The sequence below is a fragment of the Leptosomus discolor genome, chromosome 25 (assembly GCF_034619465.1).
Source record: "Leptosomus discolor isolate bLepDis1 chromosome 25, bLepDis1.hap2, whole genome shotgun sequence".
Lineage (NCBI taxonomy): Eukaryota > Metazoa > Chordata > Aves > Leptosomiformes > Leptosomidae > Leptosomus > Leptosomus discolor.
This window is the reverse complement of record NC_141415.1, coordinates 6802793-6828619: the sequence shown is the minus strand read 5'-3', so window position 1 is coordinate 6828619 and position 25827 is coordinate 6802793. Positions and strand designations below refer to the sequence as shown.

Here is a 25827-nt window from a genome sequence, read left to right as displayed (position 1 = left end):
CCGTGCTACCGTTCTCCCCGTTCCTGCCGCGGGCTGAGCGGGGAAGAGCTGGTAGCCAGCGCCGCGCTTCCACTCCTCATCGTCCGGTGCTCCCCGCCCCCCCCCCCCCCCGGCGAGGCCATGGTACCGCCCGCTCCCCACCTCCTCAGCCCTCCGCCATCTTGGCGCCTCCTCAGAGCGGGGCCGGAGCGGGCTCGGCCGGCCGTGGCGGCTCCTCCTCAGCGGTGGAGCGAACCACCGCGGGGGCGGGGGGGGGGGAGGGCAGGGGGAGGCGGGGACGGAACCACTGCGGCAGCAGCGGGGGGACGGCGAGGGAGAAGCTAACGGGCCGGGCCGCACCAACGGGCAGCTGCTGACAGGGGCGGGCGGTACCACTGCGGGAGGGGAGTGGGGGGGCGTGTGCCGGGCCGGGCGGAACCATGCGGAGGCGCTGGTAGGGGGGTGGGGGAGCCCGGGGGAGGGGGTTCGGTCCGGCTCCCGGTGCCGCTGCCGGTCCGGGTCCGCCATGGCCTCGAACTGCGCGGGGGGCTCGTCGGCGGGGGGCGTCGGGGCGGCGCTGGGCTCGGCCCTCAGCGCCAGCAAGACCAAGACCAAGAAGAAACACTTCGTGTGCCAGAAGGTGAAGCTGTTCCGGGCCTCGGAGCCGCTGCTCAGCGTCCTCATGTGGGGGGCCAACCACACGGTGAGCGCGGCCCGCAGCGGGCCCTCCCCGCCCCCTCAGCCGCGGTCCTCCTCCCCCCCGGGTCTGGGCCCTCACCAGCCCCTCGGGACGGGGCCCTCATCCCCCTCAGACCGGGCCTTTCCCCTCACCGAGCGCCCCCCCCTCCCCGGGATCGGGCCCTTCCCTCAGGCAGGGCCTTTTCCCGCCCTGCCCAGACCAGGGTCCTCGCCGCCCCCGGATCGGGCTCTGACCTCCACACCCCCTTTCCCCTCAAATCGCAGCCTTCCCTCCCCCCTGGCATCCCATCGCTAATCCGGGGCCTTCCCTGGATTCCCACTCCCAGGGCAGCCCTGGGTCAGGACGGCTCATCCTCCCGGTGCCCGCCCTGTGAGGAGGCTCTCCGCGGGGTCTGCTCCTTCCCGCCTCTGTCTTTCTGCCCCTGGTGATGCCTTTCTCCTGGAGCTGGGGCTCCTGCCCCAGAGCATCCACATCTCTGGGCAGTTTGGGTACCCCCCTGGGTCAGGGTGTCCCTCCCAGACATCGCCTTCCTCATGCCTGGGGTGGCATCAGGCTTCTCTCCTGCTAGACATGTCTCTTTGCCAGAGCATGCCAGCCCCCTCACACCCACCCATCTGCCTGTGTCCTTTTCCCCAACACCTCTTCCCCAACACTTGTTTATTTTATCTTTTTGTTTTTTCCCCCCAGGACTGGGGAGGGGGAGCGATGCCATTTCAGTTTGTGTCCCTTTGTGTAGGGTTGCCGTGGCACACCCCCTGCCTGGCACTGGAGGCCCTGAGGACGCTTATTTGACGCCTACAGCGCTGTCCCCTGTCACAAGCCCTGGCTTTGTCACTCAGGGCACTCCCTATGGCCCCGTTACGGTGAGGGGACTCCCACATGTCACCACCCAGAGGTCCCGCATACACAGTGACAGCCCTGTTCCTCGGTTGGCTGTATGAGAATGGATGAGATGTCTCTCATCTCCATCCCCAAATACAAAAGGGTCTTTTGGCCCCATCTGTCCAACCTTGACTCCCTCTGACTTTAGGCTTCAGCTACCAGAACTCAGGCCATGCATGTCCCCTGGGCTTGGCCTCAGTTTCTCTGGGTGGTGTCTGGTACAAGTCTTAGGAGGGAGCTGGGAGAGGGTCCTTAGGAAACGTCTGTGATGGCTCAGCTCTTTAATCCATCTCCTTCGGAGGTTCCTAAGACTATCTTTGTTTTTCTCTGGAAACTTCTTCCCCGTCTGTGATGGCAGGCACAAATCTTGTGCTGGAAAGGATTGATTGCTCTCTCTTGGATGTGGGTAATGGAAGCTGTTCTAGGAGAATATTCAGGTGGTCAGAGAATTCAGAAACCTCATCCCTTCCTAAATTAATATGCTTTTAGGGCTCAGAGACACCTATTTCTCTGGTGGATTAGTGGATGTTTCCTAGAGAGTGAAAGGGATTTAGGCTTAATTTTTGCAGAAGCAAATAACACACACACACACACAAAAACCCCCATAGAATTTCATTTCTAGCTTGTCTGATGATGGAGTGAAAGCTTCTAAATGTAGTTCGACACAGTGCTGCCTTTCTGAGTCAAAGGATGATCCAAGTGCTTGCTGCTCAGAGCCTTGCCCAGGAAGCAGGATAATGAATTTAATCAGGCTTTGATCAGTGGTTCTATTAGGAGCCGTGAAGAAATGGAAATGGGTGAGATTCTGCTGAGTTTCAATTGGGGCCTCTTAGGGTCAGTTGTTGCTTGGTGGCAATTAGAGCTTTTTTTTTTATTATTTTCCTTTCTTTTTTTGGTAGCTTTCTGGGTATTAGGAATCTGGCAACTTTTTAGGCACTGGATCAGGCCAATGTAACTTGTAGAGCACTTGGCTGTGAAATATTTAGGCAAAGGGAAGAAGGCAAGCTGACAGTTCTGTGGGAACGCTAAGCTAGTAATGGGATTATATCGGGTGTGGGTTATGAAGAAATTGCTGCCAGAAAGGAGGACTGGGAGCTGGGGAGGGGATTAGAATATTTCAGCTGCGACCTCCTCACCCTTGGCCGGGCATCCAGGATTTCCCAACAAGTTCTTGGTACTTCATTTTCCTCCACCTCTCTGCCACCGATGCCAGCCTGCGTTCGGGCGAGCCTCGTGAGTGCCTGGGAGGGCTGGTGGCTGGTGTGACCGTGCTGCAGAGCAGGCTGCGAGCTGAGGTGGCTTTGTTTGCTCCACACACGAGCAGCTGCTCATCCCGGTCTGCGTTTGGGAGATGATGTTGGTGCCCTGGTTGTGTGGGAAATGAGGTTGCTTGTGTGCTTCCAGCAGAGGGGTCTGGACAGTGGAGGAGTATTTTCAGGAGCACCTCTGGACTTTGTTAGAAATCTTTTGGGGGGGTTGTTTAACGTTCGGCTCCTGGACCGTGGTTTTACAAGGGATGAATCTCTTGGCTGTGTCTGTGGAGCCCTGCCTTGGGATCCCTGCAGTAGGAGGAGGAGAAAACTGCCATCGGTGCAAAACATGAGGCTGTGCCAGGAAGATTCTGTCAAAAATACTTGCGTTTGAGATGAACTTTTTCATGGACAAATCAAACAAACAACCATTTTATGCAATCCACCATTTCTGTTGACTGAAGAAATTCCCTTGGGTCCATTAACCAAGTCTGGCAGCAGTTCGGCCCTGCCTCGTGTTTAAACAAGCTTGTGAGCAGCTGGTGTGAATGCAGGCAGTGATGGGTCTGGAGAGGATCGGGAGCGGTGATGTTAGCACACCAAGAACAGGAACTGGTTTCTGGAACACCAGTTTGGAGCATTTTTGTTTAAAAAGTGAGCTGGGCCTTGGCTGTCCTGGTGGTCCCCAATCAGCGCTTAAACCGAGTGACTCGGTACCGGGGTGGGGCTGTGGCTGGTGTAAGCAGGGCCAAACGTGGGTGGTATTAGTCCAGCAGCTAAATTTTGAGCTAGAAAACCATGGAGGGGAGGGGAGAACTCGTGCAGGTAGAAGTGGAGTCACAGAGGCTCGCCCTTGATTTCTGAGTTTTCTGGAAGGCCCTGTAAGATTCAGCGAACGGGGAGATGGTTCTGGGGAAGCTTTGCTGGCGACCGCTGTTGTCGTGGCGTTGGACGAGGAGATGCGGCTCCTCGCGGCTGGTTACGTGCGTGTTGCTCCCCGCCCTGGCCGGAGTTCCCCGCGCGTGGGAGCTCGCCAGCGGCGGAGGGAAAGTTGTGATGGTTCTGGAAGGGAGAAGCCATCTCGCACCGAACAGCAAGATGAACACGGCAGTGTTGTGTGATGCTCTGGAAACCATAGAAACGGTTGTAAGGTGCTGATTCTACCAGGCACTGGGATCCCAGTGAGTTTTGGGGGTTGTTGGAGGAGGAACTCTTGCGTCTGTTTGTTAAATGAACAGTCAAGTTCACGCAGGCTGCGATGATGCTTCTCTCGGTGGCAGTTCGTCAACTGGAAACGATCCCTGGAGCTCTGTGGATGTTGGCAGGGGCAGGGGGTAGGCATAAACAAACCCCATTTTTGTGGAAATGGGTAGATCTCCTCTGTTGGCTGCGTGGATCTTGCCCGAGGCAGCCTCCTGCGCTCCAGAGGCTCCGATTACTGGCTGAAGCTCCAGCCGATCTCCTAGGACCTTTAGGAGCAGTGCCAGCCAGTACAAAACGCAGCTATTTAGTATTCCAGTGAAACAGCAAAATTGGGATTTACAGCACGCTTCTCCCTTCTCTGCAGTGTTGTTTTTGGTGTTGCCATGTTAATTCTAGCCAGAGCAGCATCTGCCACATATCAAATGTTGAAGTCCTATAAATTGGTACTGGCACGGGGTAAGCAGCATGGATTTGTCCTTTCCAACACTCGCTGTCTGCTGCGGCTCTAATTGACCTCTGGAGAGCGCAGCATATGGCGGTGATAGTCCGTGTTAATGATCGAGGCTGGTGCCTCTGAACCTTCTTGTCCTGGGACCTCCTGTTAAAATAGAGGTTCCGGGAGCCCCTGTTCTTCTTGGGGCGTGGGGAGAAAAGAAAGTTTTCCTGGGGAGTTGAGCAAGGAACGTGGGGCTCGGTTGCCCGCTCTGCCACTGACTCGTGTGGCCAAGGGTAGGTCGTTTAACCTCTCCAGTCCCCAGCTTTTGCTTGAACCAGGGGAAGCGACAGCTCCGCTTGCCTGCAAGCGGCCTGGGAGGACGGATGCTTCCCAGTGGTCCTGAGGCCGTGCCCTGCGTCGGCGGGGCAGCGCTGACCGATTCCTCTGCCTGTGCTGCGGCTGCAGCTGTGTCAGGACACTGGAGTCCTTTCCAGCAGGCTTCAAAGTACTTGGTTCGGGAAGAGGTGGGTTCGCTGTCACTAGGGAATGCGGGGGTTTTTTCGCCTTAAAGCACGCTGCTGGCCCCGGAGCAGTGATAGAAATTATTGACTACAAGATTCATGCTTCCGTAGCATCGCATGGGGGTTTTGTTAGCTTGGATGCTGATTAATCATGCTCTAATTCATGGAAAACTGTATTTCATTTTTTTTTTTCCCTCAAAGCGTTGCCCAGTTGCTGTATTGTGTTAAGCAGCAGCAAAGTTTTGCTGCAGATGTGGGTTCATCTCCATGCTAAAGTGATTTTGCTGTGTGTCTTTTACCTACTTCCCCAGAGTATTACGAAGTTTAACTAGTGCTTGCAAAGTATTTTGAGATGCCTGATTGAAAGGCCTTGAGAAGAACAAAGTATTTTTATTTTCCTGAGCAAATTCCTGTTGTAAAGAATCCTAGAGAGTAGACTCACACACTCCATCATCTGGATCTTGTTAGTAAACAAATTGCATTTTCCCATCAATTTACTAATGGTAATTGCCACTTTGAGGCTACAGTCAGGTTTTGAAACAAAATTATGCCTGGCCCGTTCGTTCCAACAGCTGTCCCTGAATGACACAGAATATTGATGTGTCTTTTATTGAAAAAAGAATTGGCTTTGGTGGGGGAGACAAATTATCACCTAAAGATCAACCCAGCGTCATACTGACTGGTGTGGCTCAAGAATTGAAGTGACCAGGAAATCAAAGCTTAACAGACAGAAGGGAGGTGGTATTTTTCCAGCCGTGTAAGGCCAGGGGTTGGCTGTAAACTTCTCAGCGGCGTAGGCAAAAATGAAATCTGCTGACTGGGGCTGAAGGGCCCGGCCACTCCTGCGGGGGGAAGGGGAGAGCTGCTAGCCAGGGAGCTGGAGAAGCAGCGGAGCTGAGCTTGCTGTTCCTCTGGCTGCTGGGCGAAGGGAGGAGGAGGGTGGCGGTTGTGGCTTTGGAGAGAGGAGGGTCTTCCCGCTGTCACCTGCTGCTGCCCCAAGCCCTGGTCTTGGCTGCCTTTTCCCTCTGCCGCTCTGGCTGGGCTTGTGGCTGTTTTGACACGCCGGGCAATCTGCTGTCGTACCCCTCTCTTTGCTGGGGTGGCCTCTGGACACACGGGGCTGCTTGCCTTGCTTGGGGAATCGCTGCTTCGTCCTCAGAATCTGGTGAAACCGGCAGAGGGTTGGGAAGCGTCTCTCTCTTGGTGCCCTTGCTGTTGCCTTGTGAAGGTGTCAGTTGGCTTGTCTAAAATGTGTCTTGGTTTTTAAATCCTCTGGGCTCAGCTGAGAGCCTCCGAGCCTGGTGCCTGTCTGGGCCTTTTGTGAGGCTGACGGGCACGTGCCATTCACGCTGACTCTGACCTGGGGAGGGGCAGCGCCAGCGTCTTGCATCTTTCTGCAAAATGCAGGTGGAAGTGGCAAAATGCGCTTCTTAATGGCACTTTCAGCCTGGCCTGGTCCCTGTGAGGTTGTCTGTGTTTTCTAGCCAGGGGAGGAATAGAAAACTCCTGGTGTAAGAGGACTGTGCAAAAACATGGGCTTATTTTCAAGAGGATTCAAAAGCAGATTAGGTCTAAAAAAGCTGGATGAGTTACAGAAAACCAGCATCATGCTGGGTCTGGAGGCAGATCCCTGATCGGAAGAGCTTGTGCTCTACATTAGCCATTCTTAACTTTTTCCGCTCTGGGGACCTCTAAAGCCTTTGTAGTGGAGGTGTGGAAATACCCCAGGCAGAGTCTGCTGCACAGCACGGACCTGCTCTTCGCGGTTGCTGTGCTTCTCAAAATAGCCCGTGACCCCGGCGGTGAGGGACCGAGGTGTGTGACTGCGGTGCTCTCTGCTGCTGCACCTCTGCTCTCTGCAGCTGCCTCTTCCCGAACAAAGAACCATGGCCAAGATCTCGCTGTCCATCTTGTGCCCAGCCCCAGAGATCACCAAAGATCCAGGTACAGGCAAACTTTCTGCAGCTGGGTGACATCTCTTTGGGGGAGACAGGCGGGTCAGAGCCGTGGGAACGGGCTCCCCAGGAGCCGGGGGTTGCTGGGCACCTCATTGCTGGGCACCTTGCTCTGACCTTGCCTTCTGTAGCATAAATACACCAGCGACACACACGCTGCTATATATAATCTCCTGCTACACGCCTCTCCCTGGGGAGAAGGCGAGAGAGCAAACATGTGCCAGGCGTTAGTCACGTTGCTCTCGGAGGCTGCTCAGATTCCACCATGAGAAGCCCGGGAGAGGATCCCTGTAGAGCTTCTGCTTTCCTTTGGGCAAGGTCTCCTAGTGTTGCCAGTGACCTGGCCTGATCATCCTTAGAAAGGGGCGAGGGATGCTGAGGATTGTACTACGGGAAGGGAGGGTTTGGGATATCCCTTTTCCCAGGCAGCGTGAGGGCTTTTCGGTCCTCTCCCTTTGGGATCCTGAGGGAAACGTCGAGCACGGGAGTTACTGTGGGAGCAAGCAGTGCGCGTCCCTCTTGCTTAAAAAACAATCAAACCAACCCCAAAATCGCTAACCAAACCCGTGTTTGCTTTCAGACTGGTGTCGGGAACAAAGGCCCAGTAGCAATCTGACCAGGAGCTGCCTTGGGCGGCGGAGGGCAGGCTGTCAGTGCCGGGGCCAGAAATAGCCACTTCAGCTCTTTGGCAGCGATTCTAGTCCTCAGCACAAATCCCTTCCTTCTCCCATCTCCTCCGGAGCTGGAATCCCAAAGCATCCAGAAAGCTCTGCTGTATGAAAGAGGGGAAAGGCTGCTGCAGGGGGGATTTTTTTTTTTTTTGGGCTGTTGTCAGGCTGTTGTATCTTGGAAGAGTCGGGGCATCTTTTCAATGAGCCGAGGTATCCTGGCGCACCATTTCTGCCAGTCAGGAGGGTTGCAACAGGTACCACGTTTGCTTTGAGGTTTCTGCTTTGGCAGAAATGAGGACATCCAGAGACGTCTTGACATCTCGCTTTGCTAACGTTTGTGTCTGAATTTCTAGCAGGGAGGAGACAATCTCCAAATCGCTGTTCCCTCTCAGCCGTCAGCACCCTTCCTCCACTCTGGAACAAGCTGATAATAGCTTGTTTGTGCCTTACCCACCGCCAAGAAGAGGGCTGAGAACAGGCGTGTCGAAGGAGCTGTGCTGTCGGGCTTCCCCTCCTGTTAGACAGCAATAATTAGTGGCTGGAGGCAGCGCCTCTGTGTTGATACAGAATTAGCGGTTTTCTCTTCACCCTGAGGGGAGATCGCTGCCTGGGGCTGTCTGATCCAGCTCCCAGCTCCTGCAGGATCTGGGAGATCCTCCCTCACCTGTGCTCCTCTTGCCTTTCCTCTCCTCTCGCTGCGCCTGGAGGAGCGGCTCAGTGCAGGATTGAGCCTTTAGCTTAAGCCGGGGGTTACCGGCCTCCCTGCTCCGCTGTGATTACAAGTGATGGGAGGCCTATGACATTATTTATTCATTCCTCTGTGCAGGAATTTCTCTCCATACATCCCAAAGCGCTTCATGGGAGTGCTTAATGCTCCTCGGTGCTGCTAGAAAGTAAATACAGGCAGGGCTTTAAAGAGCACCATCTCTGCTCTTAACGGAGCAGTAGCCGGTTTACTTTCTGCTTATCTGTTGTGTGGGATGGCTGTCTCTGAAAATAGTCATCTTTTCTCTTTGCAGCGTGTATGTGTCTTTCTTCCAGTCTGACGTTTGTTAAATCTGGTCTGTTTTTTCGCTGGTAATGATGGAGAAAGGATGTGAAAAATATGTACCTCATCAAAGGCTTGCTCATATAATTAGACAGCTCGCTGCACGTCTCCAGAGCTGGGACCTCCTTGGTCCTTGCAGAGTTGAACTGTGCCACAGATCCCGCTGCAGAATGGCTCCATCACGCTTCCTTTCATCTCCATCTCCTTGGAGGAGACGTGGCAGCAGCTATTTGGACAGTATTGTGTGTCCTGTTGCACGCAAGGAAGGGGGAATCCCAGAGCTGGAGTCCATTTCCTTAGGCTGACAGCTTGGACCCTGTTCCCGGTCAGCAGGGAAATGCTGTGTGCTTTCCAGGCGTGCTGGAAGTCGCTGTCACTTGCCCTGCCTGCGATTTTGGTGTTGGGAACAGACCCCAGGCCTGACTCCTAGCCAAACCCCGCTGTTGCCAGTGTTGTCCGCTTCTCTCCAGCGTTACCTGCTGGGCACAGTAATTATGGGAATGGAGTTGTAATGAAATTTGCTTCCTAAATCCAGCACGGTAATAGCAGTTCAGTTAGATGGGACCGGTGTGACTCCTGTGAAGTCTGCGTGAAGGAACGACACTGGGGCCGTCCTCAGAAAAGGCAGCTCCGAAACGTGCCGCCTCTTGACCTGCTCTTGAACGCTGGCACAGCCTTGTCAGTGCCTGGGCTTGTCTGGAGCAGGGTGGCCAGAGATAGTCCAGAGGGGGATTTTTGTTGTTGTTTTGTTTTACGCTACTAATGCCTTCACTGCTGGGTGCTCTGGCATCAGCCTGTCTGTACAATAGTAGCTGAACATTCATTCTTCTGCTTCCCTGTGTTCCTGTGGCTGCCACACATGACTAAGGAGCAAAAACAATCTAGTGGAGTGACTCATCCCTTCAGAGAAGGTGGGATAAGAGCGAGAGGAGACAGCAAGCACAGAAACGGCATCCACAGGGCAGCTGTGCTGTGCCGCACCGAAGCTACCCGGAGTCTGTTCTGGCTGGCCATGCTGAAGGCTTCGGTCATCTGTGATTTGTAACAGTGAGAACTAGTTAAGAAATTGGCTGATGCAACATTTCTTAAATAAAGGCAAAGGTGGTTCATTTAAGACATAAAATCTGCTATTTCTTGGCCTGTAGGTTTGTCTCGATTCTAAGCTGTGTCTTGGATGATCGGTGGAAGGTGAGCAGATGAAAGAGCCGAGGCTGGCTTGGGAACACTCGCCACGTGGTTGAATGAGATGCTTCTGTGGCTTGTCACCACGGTGTTCTCCAGGTTCCCTCCGTGCAGCAAGTTGCTCTGAAAGTCTGATGGGTTATATTGCTTCAAATCCAGCTTCCTGGGTATTCGGCGTCCCTGTAAGTCCAGTGACAGGACCTGCAGGGCAGTGGGACCTGGGGTTTGAGTCTCCTTTTCCTTTCTCTTTTAGATCAATGAACTCAGCAATGTTCCTGTCCCTGTCATGTTAATGCCTGATGACTTTAAAGCCTACAGTAAGATTAAGGTGGACAATCATCTATTCAACAAGTAAGTAGGTGCTTCCCAACTTGTTTGTCTCTGTAATTAGAGCTCTTTGCTGTGAGGAAACGGCCGCCGTGGTAAAGGCCTTTTGGTTTGCTCCCCATTTTAACATCAAGAGGCTCTGGCCTGGCTGGCCACATGCCCGAGTCTGTGCCGTGCCCAGACCACTCAACAAGACACAGCAGGGAGTCAGTCTGTCACTGAGATGCTGTCTTGTGGTTTGGTTTATGTCCTTTGAGTGATGGGAAGTCTGGTCAGGCCAGGCTCAGAAGTGGCACTACTGCAAAGTTAGTTACACATAGATGTTCACCAGGCTGGGGAGAAGACACTATTTTACAGTTCACAAAGTGTGGCTTGTCCAAAGCCCCTAGGGCTGGCGTTTGCTGCACGTCTTGGGCATGCACCAGGCTGATGCAGGACTGTCTCCTGGTTCCTGCTGTGCCCTGCCTGGGTGTCCTGCCCTGACCAGCAGAACCCACATCCCCAGACCATGGAGGAGAGGGCAGGAGTTTGCTGTCTGTGACCTCCTCGGTTCTTTGTCTCTGTGAGACTGTTCGGAGGAGACAGCTGTGAAGCTGCCTTATACCCCTGGCCCATGGGGTTTGTACCCCCTTGTCCTTTGCCCAAAAGATCAGGTTTTAGAAGCCCTTTAAAGCCACGGGTGGGACTGGTGCTCAGAGCCGTGTTCTCCGCCCTGGGTCTGGGTGTGTGCAGGTCTGCAGCTCTCCCTGATCAGTGCTTCGTTTTCACTAAGTTTCACATGGATCAGCTTTTGAGAGTGGGAGTGTGATTCGAAAGTTTGTCTTCTCTGGCACCTACAATTTGCAGTATCTGCTCTTCCCTCTTCTCCTACATAGATTTTAGTTTCCCACGTATTGGTGCGAGGGATTCTCATTGAGAATGAGCTGGCAGAATCTCCCACTGTGTCCAAGCAGGACCATCCTCTCCGCTTCTTCCCTCTGGGCAGGATAAGAGCTCCAGTAGGGAGTAGATGCAGGATCCCTCAGCGACGGGGAACGTCGTCTTGTCCGCTGTACTGTGCTCTGGGGAGGCCCCGTTCCCAACTGGCGAGGTCTGGCAGCAAAGCTCGCTCTGTAGCGGTTGGGACTGGTCTGGAACATGCCAGACTGGAGCTGATTCACTCCCTCTCCTTTGCATTCTGGGTGAGATGGTTTGCCGTGTGTTGACCTTTCTTTTGACGCACGAGTGATCTGATCTGATCTGAAATCGGAGGGCCCCCCCCCACACCCCTCCCGGCTTTCCTCCAGCTTTTCATCTTAAACAGTAACAGTGTGTTGCAGGGGGCAGCTGCGTTGCTGAACGGAACAAAGCGACAAAGGAAGAGGAAAGAGCAAAATGATGCTGTCAGATCTGTGCTTGTGACAGGGGAGATTGTTCTGTAAGACACATGCATCCAAAGAGCCTGTTACTCAAAAGCTGGATCCTGCAAGCGTTTCTATGAACAGCTTACTTTTGTAGGCATCCAAAGAAACAAGCTGCCCTGATGAGGGTAAATGCTTGCAGAATAGGGCCCTTGTAGGTAGGAGGGGGCTTGGATATCCTGGGGGATTAGCAGTGAAGTGGGAGAAGAATTGAGTTTGATTTCACAAGCTGATCATTGCACAAGAATATCTTTTCTGCTTTGCCCTAGGGAAAACTTGCCAAGTCGCTTTAAATTTAAGGAATATTGTCCACTGGTGTTCCGAAACCTCCGAGAAAGATTTGGGATTGACGACCAAGACTACCAGGTACTGTCTCTTCTCTCCCTGCCCTCCTGACACCTTTCCCCAGGACAGAATAACCAAGCTGGCAGAGCAATTACAATATCAGCTTTCTTGCGTGGTCAGTTTTTATGGGTTCATAATCCTGGTGTGAATGGTTTTACCATAACCCTGAGGGCCCACAGCCGTGGAGTAGATCTTGCTGTGCCAAGCACTGGGCAATTGCTGAATGAAAAGATGGTCCCTGCTCCAGAGAGCTTACAGTCTAGGCGTGAAATAAGAGGGAGCAGATGGTTGCAGACAGGCAGGAGCTGGAGGATAACAATGATCTAGTGCAGAACATCTGCAAGGAGAATGAGTCTGTCGTGTTTTTACGGATTCGGGCGCTGCTTTAACCAAGTGTGCGTGCCAAGCACTGGTGCTGTTGAACTGGGTTTGTCAAGGTGGCTGCTGCTTTGGGATGCGTCCCCGAGGCCGGAGGCTCGGACTTGCCTTGGAAGGGAGAGGCGTTTTCTTGTATTAATACTTCTGGGCTTAAATCCAGTGAAAGAGAGATGTCACAAGTCTTGCTGCTAGAGCAGGGCCACCCCTCCACACGCAGCTCTTGGTCTGATGCCGGCAGGAGATGTGTAGCAGCGGGCAGCTTAGAGACCTCTTCAATGAGGGAAAAGCCAGTGCAGAAAAGAGGGCGGCTTTGATAGCTGCGTGGCCTTTGGCAGGCCGAGCGTTAGGTGATTAAACCCGGTATCTTCGGCGCTCCGCTGCGGTTGATAAAGGCTGGCAGGGCTCCAGCACCGACTGGTCAAGGGCTTCGACTGAACTGCTCGCTGCAGTCCGCCAGCCCAGAGAGGCACGTTAGCGCTGGGGCTGTGGGGGAGTGGCGCGAGCTGCTTGCTCCTCTCTCCGTTTCTTGCTTCACGTGCTCCCTGCTGCCGCTGGAGGGGCGGGATGAGATGGGAGCAGAGCTGTTCCCGCTCGTCCCGCCACACTGCTTCCTTCTGCAGTGTGTGTGTGCCCATGTCCGCGTACGTCTGTGTATACGCCCTCCCCAGGCGAGTCAAAATTTTCCCTGATTGTATCGAGATTATTGCCCGATCTCACCCTGTTTCAAGGTTAATATAATGAAGAGATCTGTTTTCTTACTCCAGCTGTGTGGTTTATTGCACTGGTGAGGCACTGGATCTACTTGATCCAGTTTCTGCTCTCATGTGGGATGGGGCAGGGAGCAGATGTGTAGCACCTGCATCCCATCCTCTGCCTCTTGTCCCCAGACCCAGCGGGGAGCACGCTGGTCCCTCTGTGAGAAGGGATGACCTCCTGAGGATACCGGGACTGGTGGTCAGGGCTTTTTGCTGCTTTGTGTCACTGCCTCAGTTGCCTCTCTCCTGGCTGCCGGGCTCCATCCTGCTCTGCTGCCTGTTCTCAGGCACGCAGGGCGCTCTGAGGGTGTTGGCTCAAAGCGAGACGCGTTTTCCGAGCAGAACTGACAGTCCTCTTTGCTTTTCTTCTGCAAGGGGCCGGCCATCCCCAGGAGGAACAGTAAATGCTGCTGGGCAACTGCCCCTCTGCTGCCGGAGACAGAGCTGAGCCCGGCGTTAGGAGGCAGGTGGCGTTCGTGGTGCCTGCGTGTGCTCAGGGCCTTGGAATGACCTGTGAGCCACGAGCTGCACACACATCTCTCCTGCTGGTGATGGAAGATCTCTTATATTCAGGACAGGGCTGCTCAGTCCATGCTTTTCTTGAGCACATGCCTTTAGATTATGAAGTTTATTTTTTCCCTCCCACCGTCAGGCCTGTTCTCGAGGCAGTGGTGGCGTTTTGCCAGGAGAAGCAGTGCCATGGCCACCTGGTCCGCTGACAGTAGCTCATGCCGGGCTCTGTGTGGCTCTTGAGGAGACTGCTTGGCCAGCAACACCCTGCCCCTGGGGCTGGCTGTAGCAGGGAACGAATTTGTGTGCTGGCTTCCTCTGTACCCTTCAACGTACTTGCGTGCAGTGAAGTCATTAGCTCCTTATTTTTTCTCCCAGTCCATCTGCTATAGTATATTCTAGATTTTTTTTTTTTTCTCAGTTTCTTTTAAGAAATTATGAGAACCACGTGAAGTAACGTACATAGAAGCGCTCACCATCTTGTTCGTTCTCAATACCTGGTTTATCATTTACACTTACCTGTTGCTCTGAAGCATTGCTGCTCCCATTTCTGAGGTAGAGCAGTCTGGCTCTTTAAAAGTGTCCAGCTAGAACAGAAGGCAGAAAACATTCATTGAGCTGAATTCAGGTGGGTAAAATGTGATGGCTTGAGTGGGAATCGAGCCAGAATGCTAAATATAGCCCCCGAACTGTGGAAGAGGTGGGAGTGACAGGAAGGGAACGAAGTAAACCGAAGGCCTGTGAGTTTAGTAATGTCCATATGTGGTCACAGTTTCTGCTTCCCATCTCCTCTAGAAGAAAAGCTCTGTGGCTTTGAGGTGAGGGGTGATTAAACTGCGTAGCACAGACTGATTTGCAAAGGTCAGTAAGAAGCGAGGGGGTTTTTTGTTTGCCTTTTATTTTCCTGATGGTTTCTGAAGCCTTTGGCAGGAGTAGAGTTTTTCCCCTGCTTCATTAAAGTTTTAAAAGCTTTAAATGCTTCATTCTGAAAGGAAACCTCTCGGCTCACTTGCAGCGTGACATGGTAAATCCTTCTTTCGCAGCAGGCTCTGCTTGCCTGGGTGTCTGCGGCTGCAGAAGAGCAGGCTCCCTCTGCTGTCGGCTCTTCAGAGAGCTGAGGGAAGGAGAGAACAGTGTAACTAGCAGCTAAAAAAAAAAAAAAAAACCATCATGAAATGCATTGTCCGGCCTTGAGATCCTAAAGGCCACATCTGCCTTGAGCTAAAGACCTATCCAGGTGTCGGTACCGCTGTGTTTCAGAGCACAGCTCTCAGCTCTCCCCATCTGCTTGCACCAGCGGCAAGGAAATGCTTGTGAGAGCCTGTACTGTTGGTTGACAAAATGGCTTCTGAACAAACACCCTGGGCTGGTGGAGTTGGAAGGCAGTTGATGAGAAAGGATGGAGGAAACAAGCAGGAGACTGGTGACCTGCTTGGCTTAGCCTGGAAGGTGTGAAGAGCAGTGGCTCTTAACAGTGGGGTGAGGCTCACAGCAAGTCCCCCTGCCTGGGGAGAGGCCTCAGAACGAAGAGCTCATGTTGTGGCTCAGGGAACTGCTCTGCAGTTGGGGTTTTCCAACTGTGCTACAAGTATGAAAAGAAGCTGCAATGTTTCCTTGCTAAGGATGGAGACAAGGATACGAAGACAGATGCTGCCGGTTGTTGGAAGAACAACCAACCTATTTATACTCACAATCTTTTTGGTCCGATGGTAAGAATAGCAGAGGCTGAGGGTGGCTTTTGTTTTCAGGATGACCTGTAAAGAATTCCCAAACAATGAGACTTTTGCCGGTTTAGGCTGCTTTTTGATGGGGAAAAAAAGGCAGGCCGTTTCATTCATTTTGTTCTGTTTTTCCTTAAATCTTGGAAATACCCTTTCTTGTTCTTAAATTCCCGGGAGGCAATGCTAAGAAGTCTTGGCCTGTGTATACTGCCTCTTTCAAAACCCCTTAGTAAAAAACATTTTCAAAAGCGCATGCCAGGTGTTGGAGTAAAACACGCAGACAAATAGAAGGCCCGGATGAAAGCTCTAAACTCCGTGTCCAGGCTTCTAAATAATTGGGTTAACGTCAGTGGAGCTGAGCACTCGAGGACGCTTGCTTTGTAACGGTCACGGCTGGAGTGTGTTTGCAGATGGGCTCTGAAGCTTGCCCAGGACACTGTCCCAGCTATGAACGTGGAGCACAAAGTCCCTGGGGTGTCTGTTGTTCCAGAGCCAGGTTGTGGAGCTGGCCCTGGTCACCCACGTCTTACCTGCTTTCCAAGACTGATGTTCTTTCTTCTCCAGGGAGGCGGCAGTTTCTGTCTCTCCTCCCCACTTCTTTGTTCTGGTTCCCTCAGAACTCGGTGACGCGAAGCGCCCCAGTGAACAGCGACAGCCAGGGCCGATGTGGGGCCCGGTTCCTCACCACCTACGACAGGAGGTTTGTCATTAAGGCAGTGTCAAGCGAGGATGTAGCGGAGATGCACAACATCTTAAAGAAGTACCATCAGGTACGGTGAGTCTGGAACCCTGGGGAGGGGAGGTGGCAAACGCCTTGGGGAGCATCGTGTGATTTCCTGGGGAGCTGGAGCTCGGATTTACGCTGTGCAACCTGGCAGAGCTTGCAGATAGCTTTTGCAGAAGAAAACGGTGTTCCTTAGCGTCTGAGAGCCAAGCGTGGCGTAGCTGCCTGTTTCTTTGCAGTGCTGAGCCCCTTCGCAGCTCACCCTGTTCCTTACATCAGTGAATTACGGATCGCTGGCGCCTGAGAGCTGGAAACGTGCTCCTGATTCAGTCCTTTGAATTCGACTTTCCAGAGGGACCAGGGAGGTGACAGTTAGGTGCAGCAGGGAAGAGGGGGCAAAGTGGGGCAGCTGGAGGTGTTCTGCTCTGGTCCACGCTATCCACGAGTCCATCTGCTCTTCGCTTTCGGATACACTCACACAACCACAAGGAATGAAGTTACCCCGTGCCGACAACAGCCTCGCTGAGCTGAGCTGGGGTGACGGGCGTGCGCACCTACCCTGTTACAGCAGGCGGGACGTGCACACGCAATGGGATGCTCTGTCCCAGCTCCGGGCGGAGAGGGAAGGTTCTTCCAGTGCCCTAACTTGCTGCTCTTGAGGCTCCAGGAGCCCTCTGCAAGCCCTCTTTCCTTTCACGCCGGTGTCAGGTGGCTGGAACTGGAGGCTTCGCTCTCACCTTCTTGTCTCCTGTCGGCGGTCGGTTTTGTGTGACAGCACTGTCTTTCTCTGCCCTCCCCTTCCCCGCTCTCCTCCAGTTCATAGTGGAGTGCCATGGGAACACCCTCCTGCCCCAGTTCCTTGGCATGTACCGGCTCACCGTGGACGGCGTGGAAACCTACATGGTGGTCACCAGGAACGTGTTCAGTCACAGGCTGACCGTGCACCGGAAATACGACCTGAAGGTGAGGGTTTGGAGGGCGGTCACGGGCGGGAGCTGGTCTTTGTGACACCTACTTGACAAGGTCCTGGGCTTTGCTTTTTGTCCAGGGCATTAGGGGGCTCTGGTTGGGGCTTCACTTGAGGCTCGGATGTTCCATCCCCCTCTCCCAAGTGGCCTGCACTACCCCAGGTAGATCTGTACGTCTGTCTCGGGCCTGAAAAAGGGATTGAGCACTGATTTTAAAAATATTTCCACTATTTTTCTGCATGGAGGAATTAAATTGTGTCTATGCATTCTTCAGGAATATGACACATAATGCAGCAATGCTCTTTTCTTTATTCTTTTATCAGGGCTCAACAGTATCCAGGGAAGCAAGCGACAAGGAGAAGGTATGGATCATCCCTGGCCAGCCTTTCCTTCCTCCTGGTGGTTGGAAGCAGATGGGATCCAACTGACTTCCCTTTCCCAAAGGGGTATTGAGCAGGGGCTGTTAAATGAGCCCTGACTGACCTGTTTCTGTCCCGCCGTTCAGGCTGTGCCCAGTAACTGCTCAGGAAGAGGTGGTGCAGATCTGGTGCTGCCCTGCCCTGCTCTGTTACGTTGACACTGTCAGGAGTGGGGGCAACTTCTCGGGGGACAATCCCACAAGTACCAAACCCCACGTTAGTGCAACGGTGTCTTTATGGAGGGAGTTCTTCATGGCGCTCCCTGTGTACCAAACTGAGTCAGGTCAGCAGTTAGCTTTTGCCACAGGTGCTTTTATAAACCAGACCAGCTCCTCTCAGATTCCTGGTGTATCTCAGCACATTTGGAAGTTTGGTTTCTGGTGCCGTTAGAGAAACTGAGGACTAAGAATCTTGCCCCTGCAAAACTTTGGCTGTGACGCTGGCGTGAAAAAAACCTGTTGAAATCACAGCAGTAACTCATGGTACTCCATGTTTTGCGTTTGCATGTGGGATTTTCAGGTTTGGGGCTGCAGAGTAAGTCTGCTCCAGCCTGCCCTAACGTTAGATCTCTGGCGTGAGCCGAGGAACTCCCGTTCACACAGACTGCTCTGCCGTCAAGGCACGGCTTCATCGTGCCCAAACGTCCCCAGCTTGCTGGCTGTTTAATTCCTGGCTTTTTCTGCTTATGCAGTTTGTCTCAGACCATTCATAGTAGATCTATATAAAGCCACCACACGCTCGTATGTCATTCTAAGAAGAAAATAATTTAATTCCCAGTTGCACAAAGGGGTTGTATGTTCTTCCATATCCCTGAGAAATCCTCAGGGCATGCTGCAAGCAGATTGCTCCAAAAGCAGTGGTTTTAATTTTTTCCTCAAGCCTTTAGGGAGAGAAGCTTTTCTTTTTTTTTTTTTTTTTTTTTTTTCCACCCCTTCCCTGCCCCCGGCAGTCAGAAGCCAACAAAATGCATTTCTTTTCTATTCTGGGAGCTGGTTGGACCTTCTCTGGCTGGAGCCCAGCTGCCAAGCTTTCAGCCTGCAGCACATCTTCCCGGCAGTCTTTAGAGCGGAGCTGCTCTCTGTCTCCCTTCAGTTTCCCCCCAGGTACAGCTCAGCACGTGGATTCACTGACAACCGCTGGGCTCTGCCTGGTGCCATTGTCGTACTCAGTGGACAGGATGAGCCACTTCACCTTACAAACAGGCAAAAGATCCTGGTGCAGCCCCACACTCGATCAGAGTCTGTGCAATCAACACACGGCTGATGGAGCCGTGTACCAGCCCTCCCCCAAGGAGCAGAGGTTTGGAAAATCTGACACAGGCTTTTTATTGCAGGCCAAGGATCTACCAACGTTCAAGGACAACGACTTCTTGAATGAGGGTCAGAAGCTGCATGTTGGAGAAGAGAGTAAAAAGAACTTCCTTGAAAAGCTGAAGCGGGACGTGGAGGTAAGAGTTTCCCAGGGACAGCTTTTCCTCCGTCTCCCATGACTGGATCCTCCTCACTGTGGCCTCTGGCTCAAGGAGAGCAGCAAATCTGACTGAAAAGCAAATCGTTCCTGGATCAGTCAAGCAAATAGGGTCAGGGTTATGCTGATGGCAGTGGGCATATGAGATCATGTGCAGGTTCTCTGGAGTCTGATAAGGGTTTAGCTCTCACTGCAGCCCTTTCTGTTTGGGGAGATGCTGCCAGGGTAGGACTGAGGGTTTCTGATCCCACGTGGATGCTGTTGTTCTCACTCGTTGCTTTCTCCCAGTTTTTAGCTCAGCTGAAGATTATGGACTACAGCTTGCTGGTCGGGATCCACGATGTTGACCGAGCAGAGCAGGAAGAGATGGAAGTGGAGGATCGGGCAGAGGACGAGGAGTGTGAGAACGATGGTCTCGGAGGCAACCCCATTTCCTCCTATGGCACACCCCCTGACAGCCCCGGCAATCTCCTCAACTACCCTCGCTTCTTTGGGCCTGGAGAGTTCGATCCTTCGGTCGACGTCTACGCCATGAAAAGCCACGAAAGTGAGTAGCGTGGAATATTGCCCTGAGGAAGGTCTGGAGGGCGGAGGGGGTGTCCTGTGGCCTGGCTGGGCTGCACGGAGTGGGAGGACCGTCCGCAGAGCGAGAGAGACCCTGCCAAGCGTCTCTGCTGTGCAGTCGCTTGCTGTGGATGGTGTGAGTTGGAAGGGGGTAGAAGTGATGCTTGGAGAGTAGGGGCACGCTGAGAGCGTGTGTGGGCCTCTGGTGTGCTGTTTCCAGTCCTTCCTCTCTGCTCCTCTCCAGCCTCCAGCTGCCTTGCTTTCTCTGCTAGTTGCATCAAAACAGACCTGCCGTGTATTTCGTCAGGAGGGGGGGGGTGCAGCTGGGCCTTGCTCACGGCGCAGGGTGTGCTAGCGACTCTCTTGCCTTGCTAGGTGCCCCCAAGAAGGAAGTGTACTTCATGGCCATTATAGACATTCTTACGCCATATGATGCGAAGAAGAAAGCTGCACACGCTGCCAAAACAGTGAAACACGGGGTAAGCAGCCGGCCACCCGCAGGGAGGATGAACTTTGGGGCTTCTGCTTGGCCTGCATGCCTGTGTGTGTATGTGTGAAATTCTCCAGCGATCCCGTGCCCCAGACCAGCTCTTCCCTCGCTTACTGTCCCCTCAGACCGGCTTGGAAAGGCTTTCCCTCTGGTTGGTTGGAGGTGACTTGCGTTTATGTCCCAGTTTGGGAGGTGCTTGATTTCCCTGGTGTGACACCAACAGCCTCACAGGGCGGGAAAGGACTGGCTGCAGGGAGACATACCACCCTGCCCCCTTCCTGGGGCCAGTCCTCTTCGCTGGCGGCAATCCTGAGCTTCCCAAAAGGGCTTGAAAAAAAGCCCAGGTTAGCGGGACATGGAGTTTTTCATGCTCCTTCCAAACCTCCTCTAAACCATGAGGGAACAAATCCAATGCTTTGACTCGGTGGTCTGCAGAAGATCCAGCTGGAGCTAAAATCAGTTTCCTTGGGGAGCTCTCTAGGCCTCTCTGGATGTTTTTTCCTAGAACTTGCAAGTTGTTGTGGGTCTTTCCCGGCAGAGACAGGCTGTGCTGCCATGATTGCTCCCTGCTGTCCTCCCTCCTGCACCCTTCGCAGTGCTGCAGGGTCTGCCCTTCGAGGAGGTGTTGTGACTTGTCTCTCCTCTCTGCCTTGCAGGCTGGGGCAGAGATCTCCACCGTGAACCCAGAGCAGTACTCTAAACGCTTCAATGAATTTATCTCCAATATCCTGACATAGTCGTCTTCAGCCTTCAGCGAGAGATGAAGAGAAGAGGGGCTACTTCCAAACAGAGAATGCAGCCTGTGACACTAAAACAGACACTGTAGCAGCATGTGGGGTGTGCATGTGCGTGTGTGTGTGTGTGTGCGTGCGTGTGCAAGAGTGAGTGTGTGGCACTGCGTGACTTCAGAGAAAACTAATTCTAGGTGCACCCTCCAACAGTCCACTTGACCCAGGTGGAAAAGTGGGTTTTTATGTTACAGAAGTGCCCAGACGTAGATTTGAGGGCTTTTTAAAACAAGAAAAGTGCATTGTTTCAGCACTGCTCTTTCTAATGACGTTTTCTCCTCTCTGATGGAGAGAATCCCATAGGGATATGATGTGTGGCACTGCGTAAAAGGGGTCGCTCTAGATCGCGTTCAGTGGGAGTGAAGCAGTGCCTGATTCCACAAACTACTACTTTTTTTTTTTTTATTGGACTGTCTTTACCAGAAAGACGTACAAACCCTTTTATTTCCCTCTTGGTAGGAATTGGAAGGAAAATAGCTCACCATTTCAAGGGCGGAAAATATTACTCTGATAAGGAGGAGTCGCTGAACTTTAGGTAAATTCAGACTGGGACACTTTATATTTTTTGGTTAATTTAAGTAACAAACTTTTTTTGTAACTGCACTTGATTTACAAGAAAGATGAGGGAAATGAACATCTACCAAAGATGATCGCTTAAAAAGGTGTAACTCGTAGAACCTGAAAAAAAAAAAACAACCCAACAGTGTGAGAAGTAGTAGAGGCATTGAACAACCTCAGATAATAATGTGCTCGGACCCATTGTGCTTTCAATTGGCCAGCTATGAAGATTTCATAAAAGAAAAAAGAAAAAAAAAAAAAAAGGCATTTTGTACCTGTAGATATGGGATAGTGCTCGACTATCCGGAACATTTCCCTGTCTCACCTCAGTCAGGACTTGCCGTGTCTCTTAGATTACAGCTTCCCATCGCAGTTCTGCCAGTGTTAATCTAGCTAATGTTCAGTCTTCCTTACTTGCCCGATCTGCAACAGGTACTTGAATCTGTTTCCTGACAGAGGTTCTTTGGTTAGTTGTTGGGTTTTTTTGTTTTGTTTTTTTAAATGGCAATGTGACTTGCACACGAAGGAATTGGACTCGCTACCAGTGGGGAGTGCTGGGAGCTGTGACTGCGGAGCAAGTTCCACGGCTCAAGAGGACTCAGGACTTGAGCTGTGATTGGTTTTACTCTTCTCTGCTCCATACCCCTCTCTAGAGCGACAGTCAAGGAGTGGAAATGTTTGAACACTTGCGCCAGATTATTTTCCCCCCCCTAAGGAATTGGAACTGATTTGCGTGACTGAATAACGTCCTGTTTTGTCTCCAGAATGCTTGTAATATTTTTCACAGCCAAGCTTGTCAGACTTGCTTTGGGTTTCGTTAGCTCTGCTGCACAACAGTTACAGATCCTTCGGTTCTTTTTTTAATTTCCTTTTTAAGCCGGATTTAGAGTTTTGAACAAACCTCTTGCAGTTGAAACATGTTGCTTATCTGCCTTGAAACTGTTTTCACATATGCCTTTGTTTCGGGAATAAGCTGTTTCGAATGTCTGTCCTGTGCTGTAACGCGTGCTACAGTTTGCTGTGTGGAATTTGGTCCTTTTGAGAGATAACTGGTGCTCATCACATCCTGGTAATTTCCCTAGACTAACGCTAGCTCTGGTCTGGATTCTGAATGTGGGCTTGGGGTTTTTTTTTTTTATGTTCATACCCACATTCGTGCTGTGAATCCCACAGGTCTCAACTTCGAAGGGGACAAAAGGGGGCTAAAGTTTCAGCCCGTGAGAGTGCACTGTAAATAGAGTCTTTAAGAAATCAGAAGTTAATATTCGGGGTCGTAATGGGATATGAATCTTTTTACTCATTCGTGGGTCATTCCCTTTGACATGGGACAAATTTTTTCTGCCACTGTAGTCCAGTCCCTGTTCTGTGTGACGTGGGGGCTAACACACCGTTGTCTGGGAGGCTGAAGAGTCTCATGTCTTAAGGTGTGTAGCTGGAAAAGTCACAAAACAAATGCAGCTATGAGAATGCTTTACAGAAGGGAGGACTTAGAGGGTATCATCGGCTTAGTTTTGTGGGCATTATGTCGGTCGCTTTTCTCTTAAACAATAAGCACTTAAGTTTACTATCAATTAGAAATTAAATCCCAATCACTTTTTATTCTTGACAGTTTTAAAAATCTGCATTGAATCTGCAACTTTGGCCTGGTAAGTCTGCCGTTCTCCTTTTGGGAAACTAGCTCGTACCTTTTAAACGGTTTATCTTTAAATCACCTGTTTAAAACAGAAGAGAAAAAGGGGGGAGGAAAAGAGAAGGAAATTAGTGAACTGCAGACCTCCTGCACTGAGACACTACAAAACAAACAACCCAAAGAAAGTAGGAGAATGAAGCTTGCATAGCTTGGAGCAACAGGCTCATCCACGGAGTTTCATAAACAGGCATGAAATGAAAATGCAGTTAGTTCCTGCAGCAGTATTTTTTTCGGAAGTCAGGATACCAAGGGCTTAAGAGCAGTTAACTGTATTTTCTTTTCCCACTCCAGACAAACTCCTGCTAGAACTAAATTGGCTGTCTCTGGCTCAAGTGACATGAAAAGCCCCATAAACTCTGTTCACTTTAGCACTTCCCCAATTCTGCCACTTCTGTCAAGTTGCCATACTGTGTGTATTAAAGTAATTAAATGCAATTTTCTCACTTAATATGATGTATTACCCAGGTATGTAACTTTGTTTAACATAAGCATTTTGTATATTGTTTACATTTTGAGAGGTAGCATTACGTTAAAAATGCTAATTTTTGTTTCTAGACAGTATTTTTATTACCAGAATAAGAAGTGAAGCTGCAAATATTTGATTTGTTTTTAAAAGGGACTTTTTCTTTTGGGTTTGTTTTTTTGTTGTTGTTGTTTTGTTTTGTTTTGTTTTTTTAAATCTTGTTTTAGGTCACTTTTTTTAACTCAAGTATTTAAAAGGAAAACCCAGCCCTTTCAATTCTGGTTTTACAACTGCTTGTGCTAGTTTGTTGTCTGTTACTGGTGTGAATTTAGTTCTAGTTTGCTGAATGTAGATATTTCTGTCTGTAGCATGTACCCTGCGGAACACTTTACACTGAAGTGCATTTGACTGAAACCCACCCTCGGCTGAAAGCGCTGCAGTAGGTAGGCAGATCGCTCCGATCCTGGTCAGAGCGCAGGACTTCTCAAGATCCTGCAGCACAATTCTTTGGTCAACTGGAGTTTCGAAAAGGAAAAAAAAAAAAAGCTTATTAGTGTGCAGCGTGTCCCTCCAGTGCCCCAAGGCAGGGTGAGTGCGTGTGAGAAGTGAGCTGCAGGAGCCGTGTCCTGCCTGTCCTGAGGGTCTCTCTTTTCTGAACGTGGGCCTGATCTGTCAAAATTTAAGAACTAAAAACTGCTTTGAACCTAGAACTTCCATCTTCCCTGTTGACAGAGCTCCTACAGCGTAAATAAGAGTGGGAGAGGGAAGGCAGAGTGCGGAGTCACAGTTTGGGTGCTGTTCTGCTCCAATAGTGCAATAAAACCCACTCGAGAACGTGTAGGAGCCGCGTGTTGTGGGGGTACCAGGCAGCACCCGCCCGTTGCGTCAGGGCCTGGCGTTCGCCACGCGCAAGAGCGACGTCAGCAGGAGCTCCCTTCTCGCAGCGAGGAGCGGTGGGATCCTTCCCTCTGGTCTTGTACACGCATCTGATTGACCTGGTTTTCATTATGAAAGCCCTGATGATGAAATTCATCACAGGGAGAACTTTTGGGGTAGTAGGTGACTCCAGATTTCCTGTAGAAATGAGGCTGTAGGGTCCTGGCTTTGAATTGGATTATCATAATCGGCAGGAACACTAAAACACTTGAGTCTGCTTTCCCTTTCTGGGAGGAAACTCCTGCTTTCCCCTCCAGAGCGCTGCTGCAGCGGGGACTTCAGCTGAGGACTGGCCTCTTGGCCCGAGAAAGGCACAGAGCGAGGTTGTGTTGTAGTTACGGGCCGCATTTGGTAGGGGTTGGGGTTGTGTCTTCGCCTCGACAGACGGCTGCCTCCCATCCTGTGACTACTATGCAGTCTTTAGATGCCTCCCTCCAAGCTGCACAGAGGTCAAAGTGTTTAACCCCGAGGTGGTACAAACCTTTCAGAAGTCAGTGTGCGCGTCCTAACCTGGGTTTGCCACACTGTGTAACCCATCCACAACAGATCCTCCTTTCCACAGCTCCGAAAACAAATCAGCTCTCCTCTCCCCCCCTGTGTCGGGTTTGCCTGTCACCTTCCCCTACTTCTGCAGAGCCATTCTCCAGTATCCACATTAGCCACTACTGGTTTTCCTTGCTCTTGGGAATGAGTATCTTGTGTGATAGCGATGGCAAAGCTCGGGGAGCCAACTGCTGGTCATCCCTCGGTTTTCACCAGGCAGAAGTTGGGCTGGTCTTTGTTTGGCTGCACCGTGCTCAGTGCAGCCGGATCGAGGCGTGTCAAGTGAGCGTATTGCACACAGGTCACAAGGGCGGGCAGGGCTAATCAGTGCAACTGAAAAAATGTGAATAAATTAAGTTTAATCTAAAACTAAAAAGAAAAAAAAAAGCATTCTAGGTTTTTTCACTGCTGTTTTTTAAATAGGAATTTTAAGTCCTCTGTGCTTGTCTGTTTGCTAGGAGCAGTTTGAGACACTGTTACTGTTTTGAAATGCATGCATGTTACAAGATGAGTCTCCAACCAGAGAAAAATAAAATTAAAACTTTGTGTACATCTGTTCCTTACTGCTGTCCTCTTTGAAGTGCTCTAATGATCATCTCCATGAGGTATGTGGTCGTTTTCAGTCCTAGATTAACCACAAGTGAAAAAGTCTTTTTTTTTTTTAATACATGCCTGTAAAATTGGGGGGGGGTTAAGTAAGAACTGATTTTACCAATATGAGATATTGGATATGAGAACAAATTAGATTTGACAGGAGAAGCTACTGCTGCCAGACTGTCTGCAGGAGCTGGTGCCGACTGCCCGGGCGCAGCTGAAGCTCAGTCCCTCGCCCACACGGGCGTACTGAGGGAGATTAGTATAGGTGGCTCGGAGAGAAAGGTAAGCTCTGCTGCTGTGTGAAACCCAAGCTCCTTCTGACAGCTTTAGAGATGAGAACTTAATCCTAGCGTTCAG

General features: G+C 51.5%; 1 protein-coding gene across 1 annotated transcript; it reads left to right on the top strand.

Annotated features, from left to right (window-relative positions):
• Positions 1 to 505: 505 nt before the first annotated feature.
• Positions 506 to 24925, top strand: PIP4K2B (phosphatidylinositol-5-phosphate 4-kinase type 2 beta). The gene is made up of 10 exons (XM_086478003.1): positions 506 to 682; positions 10081 to 10178; positions 11824 to 11920; positions 15881 to 16033; positions 16804 to 16950; positions 17279 to 17317; positions 18708 to 18821; positions 19130 to 19388; positions 19781 to 19884; positions 20552 to 24925. The coding sequence occupies exons 1-10, from the start codon at positions 506 to 508 to the stop codon at positions 20630 to 20632; spliced, it is 1269 nt and encodes a 422-aa protein (XP_086334129.1). The 3' UTR covers positions 20633 to 24925.
• The last annotated feature ends 902 nt before the right edge of the window (positions 24926 to 25827 follow it).